Source organism: Nematostella vectensis, chromosome 12 (genome assembly GCF_932526225.1).
Source record: "Nematostella vectensis chromosome 12, jaNemVect1.1, whole genome shotgun sequence".
Classification (NCBI taxonomy): domain Eukaryota; kingdom Metazoa; phylum Cnidaria; class Anthozoa; order Actiniaria; family Edwardsiidae; genus Nematostella; species Nematostella vectensis.
Genome location: NC_064045.1, coordinates 12,738,453 through 12,748,457, shown reverse-complemented (window position 1 = coordinate 12,748,457; position 10,005 = coordinate 12,738,453). Strand labels below are relative to the sequence as shown.

The 10,005-nt window shown below is 41.5% G+C and overlaps 1 protein-coding gene across 1 annotated transcript; it reads right to left on the bottom strand.

Annotated features, from left to right (window-relative positions):
• Window positions 1-3,938: 3,938 nt before the first annotated feature.
• On the bottom strand, window positions 3,939-8,403 carry LOC5520117 (zinc finger protein MSN2). The gene is made up of 2 exons (XM_048720219.1): window positions 8,068-8,403; window positions 3,939-5,808 (listed from the first exon to the last, which is right to left on the bottom strand). Exons 1-2 carry the CDS (start codon window positions 8,161-8,163, stop codon window positions 4,369-4,371), a joined length of 1,536 nt encoding a protein of 511 aa, XP_048576176.1. The 5' UTR covers window positions 8,164-8,403; the 3' UTR covers window positions 3,939-4,368.
• Between the last annotated feature and the right edge of the window lie 1,602 nt (window positions 8,404-10,005).

The window sequence follows — 10,005 nt, the reverse complement described above, 5'->3', positions numbered from 1 at the left end:
ATTTTTTTAAATTTCAAAGCAAATACACCCAAGGAATGTTTGGCCATAGCCCCCCTTGTTACATCCATGGTATTCTAGGCGTAGTCTTTCCTGAAGGAGTAATTGAAACAGCACCAGAAATATAGGGCCAGCTCATTGTCTCATAAGAGTAGCTGTTGGAAAACAACTTGGTGGACTAAATATAACTTTTGACTTTTCAGATTATTTATTTGAAAATTGCTATATCCTAAAAACTGTTTTGACCCTTCCCCCCCCCCCCCCCCCCCTGTAGTATTATGCTATAGCTTAGGCATATTTCGGAACCCTGTGTTATGTGTTTGTACATCCGGGACTTGAGGGTGAGTCCGCCATCTTGGATTAAAACGTTGTTGTTGACTGTTCATCGGTGTACTTCTCTCAACTCAATCGATCATAATATAACACCCCCCCCCCCAAATGTGCTATCACTTATAACAATTTTCAAACACATTTTCTATGACAGTGCTCTGCTGTGGATTATATCTCTTTCTATGTAGTTTATGTGTATGCTAGTGTATGCTCTCTACACTGCTGTATGATAGCATTTGGTAGAAATTTACACTGTAAAAGATAGATAGATTTGATAGATAGATTTATTTATTAAATACCCCTCGCAGTTAGAAACTGAATTACAGGTTATTAGCACACACAAGCTAAGCGATTACAACATTACGACGTCATTACATTATCAAGATACTTAACAGTAACAAAATTTGACAAGCGATTAGTGTTGCATATTTTCGGTTTCATGGGAGCAGATCTTCTTAGATTGTACTGGTTGACTCCCTTGACCGACATAGGCAATGTAAAGGGTTTTCCTTACACAGGGAACTCATGAATTGTTGACAAAGCATAAATCGTCTATTTTTAAGCGAGACAAGACCAGGGCATCATTGTAACTATTGGATGGGAAGATTATTCTAAGCGCTCGTTTCTGGATACGCTCTAGACCATCTGAAAGAAACGCAGGCAGGCCAGCGTACACCGCGGCACCGTACTCTATGACTGATCGTATTAGAGAGCAATAAACAGTGACTAAGTCCAATTCTTTAACGCCGCACTTTTTAAGTAAGCGCAGGGCATATAGCCTAAGATTTGACTTTTTGCAAACGTGGTCACAGTGGACATCCCATGTGAGGTCGCTAGAGATGTGGATACCGAGAAGTTTGAACGACTTGACACATTCTAGCGTGGTACCTCCGAAATACATTGGGCGCCACGTACAAGCACGGTATTGCAAAAAAATCAATGTCCATGATCTTACATTTGGACGGATTTAGACACATGTTGTTCTTTATAGCAAACTGGTGTATCGCTTACAATATAATCTAATACAGAAGGAGAGTTTCTTGGTACAATCTCGACGACAGTCAGATCATCCACGTACTTTACCCTAGGTGCCCAGGAGGTGACGAGATCGTTCACCATCACGGCAAAGAGGATTGGGCCGAGCCGGGTACCCTGTGGTATTCCTCCATTTAGCGCAAGTGTTGATGAAGCCGCTGACCCGATTTTCACTAACTGAGTTCTACCGTGAAGGAATTCCGCCACCCATCTAAGCAAAGACTGGTGGATATCGAATTCGCCTAATTTACGCAAGAGGATGTGATGGTCAATTAAGTCGAACCCTTTGCGAAAATCGGCAAAAACAACCTTGCCGCACAGTCTCCTTTGTCAAGGACGTCAAGAACAAGGTGTAAAATGTAACAGAAGGCTTGTGATGTGGACTTTCCTCCGACCGCAAACTGCTTGGGATCCAGTTTAACTAGGATGCGCGGAAGGAGCCGCACGAAGGTAAACCGTTCCAATATTTTAGCTATTTGACAAGTCAAGGAGATTGGGCGAATATGGTTTTCAATGACTGAGGCAGGACGCTCTTTAGGAATAGGGTTGACAGCTGCGCATTTCAAGAGCCAGGGTAAGCGACCTTGACGGAGGGAAGAGTTATACAACTCGGCGACAACAGGTACAAGTTCGAAAGCAAATAGGGACCACACCTTGTTGGGGATCCCGTCCGGGCCAAGAGCCTTCCTTAGCTTGATGGAACGTAGTGCTGCAGTAGCTTCCCGCGGGGTAACAAATAGATCGTCGGGAATCTCAGTGACAGATATCGCGTCGACGTCGTTAGTAGACAAGGGGGCGAACTCAGACGTAAGCCCTGTGAAAAAGATGTTAATATTTTCACATAACTGTTGGAGGGTGACAATGTTAGTCCCGTCAATTAACTGGTTTAACCATTGACAGTGACTTGACCTCCCTCCACCACCTTCCAGGGTTGGACTGCTTAAGTGTTGCGACCTTGGCGTTGTAGAATCTTTGTTTGCAGTCCTTAATATGCACTTGGACTTTGTTACGTCAGTAACGGAACTGCTGAGAATCTTTTCCGAACAGCGCCAAGCATTTTTGTCTCTTAGAAATCATAGCTTTGATGGCAGAGGACAGCCACGGCTTGTCGTTTGCATGGATAGGACACACCTTAGAGGGAAGGAATGTGTTTATAGCGACAGATAATGTTTTATAGATGAAATCCTACTTCTGCTGGCAAGATTCTAGCGTGAAAAGATAGTCCCAGCTAAAACTTGTGATCCAACAATCAAAAGCAACCAGCGCGCTGTCTCTAGTGTCGCGCTTTGTGACCGACTTTTTTTTATGGCCTTGGTTGAGTCTATATGCGGTCTTATCAAAACACAGACATGGTCGCTGGACCCGAGCTTAGGAAGTTGTATGGGGGACGCCAGTTGATTTGTACGCGGTCAGCCAGGCGTGGGGCGTTTCTTCCCGTTTCGGATGTGACATTTGCATATTGAGCAAAACAAGAGGATTCGGACGATAGCGAAAATTTACTACTTTTTGATCTCTTACCGGCCTTTTTGCCACGGAAGCGGAAGAGATTGTTCGATTTCAGGGTGTTGATAAGCTCGGAGGTCAGTACGTTTCTGTCTGAAAATCCACGTAGTCGCTTAAGTTGACTTCTTGAATAAGAGAGTGGTGTTGTGCTGGAATGGTTGGTTTGGCGAATATGCAAATTTCCCGCCAAAGATGTACTCCTAGGGTCCAGTTGATCGGGACCGGGGTTAGAAGAGACATCAACAAAAACGGTAATGTCGGTCGGTGGATCATGCCCCGGTACTACCAAAGATGTAAAGCCATGCTTAGACCATTTTTCTATAGGGATCTTCGACCTGGAATGTCCAGATGGTGTGAGAGATCGATGTTTAGGTACTAGAGCTTGACCGCCTAAGAGAGTGAATATTCTCTGTAAATATACATGATAGCTCGAAGATTTGTAGTCTTGTCGACGAGGGAGCCTCAGATAGGGTGAGATTCCATTATTAGGTTGGGTAGTAAGGTTGCTGAAAACCACTAGATATAATAATCGCAGAGCAAGCAAAAACGTGGCCGCCATATTCAGCGCCTGCGCAGTAACGTCAAGGAGACAATCAGTCATGTCGACTTTCATGGTGAGTCCCCCCCCCCCCAATCAAACCTGGAGAGTTGGTGCTTCTTACCATTCTTGCCCCAATCAGTGTTATGATATGGCATTTATGATATAACTCAAGATTTTACCAAATGTTTTTAGTATATCCAGGCGGTATTATTATGGCCAAAAATATTGTCATACATATAAACAGGTAACCCATCAGGTATCCCAGTCAACCCTGCGTGCAGGGTCTTGTAATGTCATTATGTCCAGGTCGTTATGTTGGGCTTAAAAGAGTGCGCGCGCCTATGTTGTTATGTCGTTGTCACTAGTGTGCACTAGGCATTAGCAAACAGTATATTTCATATGACCCACACCACTCCTTGGCTTTGTGGGCTGGAAAGTGGTGCGGCGGGCCAATATTACGGTAAAAGAGCCGCGTAAACGAGGTCGCTTAATGGAGGTTATAGTAACAACTAGGGAAAAAAAATCGTTTGAATTTTGTTTTGTTCTTTAATTTTAAACAACATTATGGGGCCAATGTTTTAACATTTTATGTTAAATCTTCTTTACAAATAGTATCTGTTCAAAGGAAGAGTATCTGTTCAAAGGAACAGTATCTGTTCAAAGGTCTGCACTCAGAGATCCGTCAAACGTTTTATCTAGTAATAGAAGTCCAAGCAAAACCGTAAGGTCGCACAGTTCCCAAATCACCTATATTTGATTCGACTTTATGATGTAAATTTACTCTTGACGACGACTAGCGCTACCATGGTAACCAAGACAAAGTTTTAGAAAACTGGCTAATTAGCACTTGGGAATCATAACTCTGATTGACAAGCATGCTAACTAGTTAACTTCCTAGAGCTCCCAAGATTGCCAGAGTAGCGCGCGCTACGCAAAATAAACACGAGTGTCATAAACGAAGATTAGTTCGCCGGCGTTAGACAGTTCGGATGGAGCTTACGCATGTGCGACGCTCTATGATCAGATCGACTGAACGCCCTTCCGCACAGTGGGCATGCGTAAGGTTTTTCCCCAGTATGGCGTCTATAATGTCGCTTCAATTCGTCCGATCTGCGAAATTTCCAGCCGCAGTTCCGCCATGGACAGTAGAATGGTTTATCCGCATTTGGCAAGCGTTTTTGTGGCGTGATTTGAGGTGGTTTGGAAAGTTTTGTGTAACACCCGAAATCACGAGTGTTTCCCGCAACATCTCCTTGTAAGTTTGAATCTAGATACTCGGGCGAATGAGCGCGAATGAGGGAAGAATTATCGCTGTCCGAGTCACTAGCGCTTGAGCCTTTACTGCTGGCAGGACTCGCGAAACTGGATTCACTCAAGTCTGACCCTCGGCGATCAGTGTAATAAGGATCACCTGCCACGTGACATGAATCAACTTGCACGTGATTGGACTCCCTTAGCACGTGTTTGGAATCTCTAAGCACGTGATCAGACTCCCTTAGCACGTGATTAGTACCATCTAACACCTGACTAGGGCCATTAATTGTTTCCATTATGTCCGTAGGTTCGGGATCATTGCCTAGATAGTTAACACCCTCTATCATTTGAGTTTGTGAAGTTTCTTTCCCAGTGTCCATGTCGAACAGCTCACGATTTTCGGTTTCCTTTGATAAATCGTTCGTGGTGTTTTTGTAAGTGTTTATTTCAAGCTGTTTGGTTAGTCCGAATGCCTGTCCGTAAGGCGCAATGGGATTTTCTTCAAATTGAGTCATGGCGAATTTATACTGTGAGTATGTATCTGCAGAGGAACTCTCGATGGCTGAATTACTCGTACCCATGCCTATCTGACACAGGCCACCCGTGCTAAGCCCTGTACTTTTTTGTACCGTTCCAGGACTAGTTGTTGTGGGCGCGTTTGCCACATTGAAACTTTCCTTCTGGAATAATGTTGCATTAGATGACGAAGTCGTTGCATAGCTTACTCCAAAGCCAACGTTATCATTTGAACAGACGTTAACCCACGAGTCAGGGCTATCCCAGAATGCACTCTGCTCCACCACAGGGTTTTGTTTTACCGGAAATGCCATCTGATTTGTTGCGAATCTATTTTGCTTGAACATACTTCTTTTGCTGAAGTCCTTCAAAGCCTCCGTAAATTGACCGCATGGCTGGTCAAAACGGACCGGAAGTGATGCGTCGTTGGGCTGGTACCGGAAGTATTGCTCACTCGAAGTCGGGAAGCTCTTCTGGGCAGCGTTGCTCATCGAGTACAGACAGTCGCTCGATGTCGTCACTGCGCGTGCGCTGTCGAGTGGCGCCACGCTCCCAATAGTCTTTGCGGGCTGGGATGTGACGTCATTTTGCGTTGTACCAGTGTTGAGGTACCGTTCGAGCTCGAAGAGTGTCTAAAAGAAAACGAGTAGAAATTGAATGATCTTGTTGTTTGGGTTGACCTGTTTTAGCCTGCATTCAACTTTTACATTCATATTTTACTATTTAAATTGTTTTCATGAATGATGTGTGTTTCTTATCTTAAAAACGATGTTAGACTGAACCCTTGAATAGAAATTGCTTTTCCCGCGTGAAATTCATTTGAACTAGTTCCTGAGACCGGCAAAATATGGTAGTTCGAGGTGCTACCGTGGCCACACATACACAGTTTTAAAAAAGTTAACACGCGAGAATCGTAGTTTTACATTAGCTTAGAGTATCTTTGCCACACTGGTTGGCTTTCACATCTTAAGGTGGTCACGCTAGTGTCCCGCTAGTGTCACGCTAGTGCGCGCGTCGCATTGTTACGTAGCTACTCGATGACACCTGACACTTCGCTATGCTCTTAGGCGTCCGCCACCAGGCCATGGTGAGAGGTTAGTACGGACAAACAGCGAAACATCAACATCACGTTCTCTTTAGATATTGGCTATTGTCGGCAAGCTCTTAGACACTGCCACTTACAAAATGACATTTCGATTAAAAAAATCCAAGCTTGGTCTTTTTTTTTGGCAATCCATAGTCATAAATACATAGAAATCGGTCGCTCTTTTTTAACTGTCATAGCTAAAAAGAAGTTGTCGAGTCACTGAAGGCAGTAGAAATAAAACCTGCTAGTAGAAATAAAACACATTTTTTGGAATGTTAAAGATGCACGATAATTACTGGTATATTGGGACTGATGGGACTAAGATCCGTGAATTCTAACCACTCCCTCCCATCTGCACGGCCCTTATTATCGGAGATCTCCCTGTCTTCATCGGCCAATTACAACTAGAGATGACTCAAGCAAATTTCTGCTAATAATTCCGCAATGCCATGGCCGGCGTTAAGATGTTTTTTTGTGTTCGATGATATTGATCATGGCCAACAGATTGTTCAGCCATCTGACAAATCTTCCGACATCCACTCCACACTGCATCATTACTAATACACGAGATAATCCCCCAAAACACTAGTCTGTCCACTAGGGGATGAAAGTCCCTTTAAAAGTCTTAGTCTTTCTTGGGATAAAAAGTCTTAAATCCAGGATTCGTGGGTTTCAATAGAGACCATGCATGATTTCTCATGCGTTGACGCTAAACTCTATATGCTGTTCAATTCTATTCGAACTTTATGGATTTTTTGTGATGTATATGATTTGTCATGGAAAAACTGAAAACAAGAGGTGAGCATTTTACTAGGCAAGACTCTACTCTGCCATCCCTGAAATAAAAAAAATAATGGTTGTCCTTTGACTTGTAAGGGTCCACTTCACTGAGTTCTCGGTTTGATATAAAAAGCTACTTGAGCGCCAACAAAGACGCAGGTCTTAATAGAGCGATAAAGGGATTCGGGTATTTAGCACAGAGTATAGAAGATATTTACAAAGAAATACGGACGAGAATTGCGTTTGCCTCCCTAGAAAATACAAAGATTGGTTTCATTGGTCAAGGTTTAATGGACAGCGAGGAAGTCAATCGTGCAGTTGAGATCGAGTAACTAGGGAGTTCGAGTTATCTCTAGGAGTCGAGTTATTGGAGTCTCGGTTGTTTACAATAAAAAATAGCCTTATGTATATGGAGCTGTTTGAGCTTTTTTTTAGCTTTAACCGAAGTGTGAACACACAGAGATTAAGTAAACTTTAATATACTTAAAGTTTGTGGTGAATAAATCATACCATTAAAAGATTAACAAACTGAAATCGCATTTGAAGTACTCGAAAAACGAACAAGCTACCCACGAAGTGTTATACTACTACGTCGTATCTTTACCTAAGCGTCTGCTGTTTTTCCCAAGACATTTCTAGGTGAACTTTTGCCAAAAAAAGTAAGCAATTAAAAAAAAATCAAAAAATTAAACAATGAAGATAGAACTTAAGTAAGCTTTAACTAAAATTTGAAGATTGATAACAACCTCGAACTTTGGTTTAAAAAAGTTAGATTTATACCTGATTTATTCAAAATTTTCGCTAAAAATAAGCCTTCTACTACACTAAAATCTGTTATTATAATTTCCACCATAAATCCATTGGCGGTGCTAAATAAATTTGACAATTTCTTAAATACGATTATAAAAGACAAATAAAAGTCTTGTAAAATTCTAATATACAGTGTGCTGATTGCATTAGCTATAATACTTATTAAAATTAGATCCTGCAGTCAAAATAACATTAAATATGATTACTGCCCTACCTGCCGTACGTCCTCCTCATTTGTAGGTAACAAGAGAGAGTATATTCCAGTAGTTAAGGGACACAGGTCGTCCATAACATCACCCTTCCCTGTCATGTCTTCACAAAATGCTCCCGGTTAATAAGCACTATCCTTGTTTATGTATATGCAGTCCTAGTGAAATTCTCGTGGTACCTGATTAATCGAAATTTGCTCGCGAGGTAATTGGTAAGATGCGTACGCTTTGACTTTGTGTTCACTCTAAGACACGGTAGAGTTGACAAGCGTATTATATAAGCCAAGTGCTCGTCTGTCTCTTTGTTCGCATGTAAAATGTATACATTGCAACATTTATGAAATCACTCAAGTATTATATTACTTCGTCACGCCATCTGCAGATGTTTCTAGAGCCTCGGTGTACGCTCGGGTTACGTTTAGTTTACGACACATCATCGACCTTAAATTACTTCCGAACTAAAATAAGACGCAAATGTGCAGTATTTTTAGCTCACGCTGCACAAAACCTAGAATTATCTGATGAAAAGTATATTTAGTGCAGATATATTGTGCAGCTTGCTTGGTTTTAAATGCCTCCTTGTGGAAACATCGAAGTTTCTATATGGGCCGGGCACTATTCAAGCGTTGAAGCCGTCGCAGAAAGTTCTAGAAGGTCAAAACGAACGCGTACGGAAATGTCTTCGGAAGCATCTCGCGGTTTCCGTATTTCGTCCGACTGTGCTACGATCAATTACGTTTGCAAACGTGACAATTGCGGGGGTGTGCCATATTTCCCTTTCTATATTCAGCCTCGCCGTTTGAGATAAAACATTGAAGATTTATTTATTGCTTCAAATGAATACCGTAGGGGACCAGTTTTCGTCAATTTACAAATATTAATTTGGCAGACTTTCGAAGCTCCAGATTAAGAGGGAGGCTTTTTAGGATAGCATTTAAATTGCGGTGAGTTTAGTGCACGATTTCTGCGGCCCATATTTATGTTACGAACAGTTAAATACAAATATTTCTTCCGGTTTTCTGCAAAAGTCTCCAATCTTAGAACCTGAGGATATTGAATACGTAACTAGGGATGTTCTTTAAACGATTTTTGTTTTATTTTGGTGATAGCTGAACGATTCACTGGGGTTAATTAATCGAATTAATATCAACATAAGTCGTTTGAATAGAACGAGGAACTGAGCAGCGATATGAATTTTTAATTCATGGTATAACGATAATGAGAAAATTATTAATGATATAGCGATTAAAGACAGAGCCCACTGTGTTAAGAAGGCAATCTAGTGTGTATTTTTGTGTGCGCTTTACGTCGCGTATCTAGGTCGATGTCAGTACTTCTTCTTCCATATAACCTCATCTCCTTCTATGCGAAGATTCTAATGAGGTAGGAACATCGTAGGAACGTTTTAGAATATAAGCAAATCCGTTAATCAACTTGTAAATAAAAGAAGCTATATTTTTATTTGATCACGCATTACGGTATTCATATATAAATTCAAATTGAATTGATTAACTCTATCAGCTGTCTGATCATGTGGAAGGAGCGTATAGTTGCAACTGCCCCCAGCCCTCCCCCTAGGAAACCATAGGGTTAAATCTCGTCACTGAAACTACTCTTTTGTTACACACGTAAAACCTACCACTTTTAAAAATGTGTTGATGAGTGCTTTACTCGTTTTATTCATCAGAATTTGACTACCGTAATTACACTCTTTTTTTTGGAGAACCTTTATTTTATAAGAACGTCTAGCCAGAGATTTCACCAAATGTTAAGAACATGCTAAGAACATGCCGAGGCTCAAATAGCAGAGAAATTTTCTTTTTTAGTCCTGATGCGTTTTAAAATGCAGAATCAAATTGTGCTCATAGTATCAATCTTATTATTCATTGGGTATTATATTCTTATATACGCTAAAATTTAAGAACATCGTTTAGCCTTGAAAA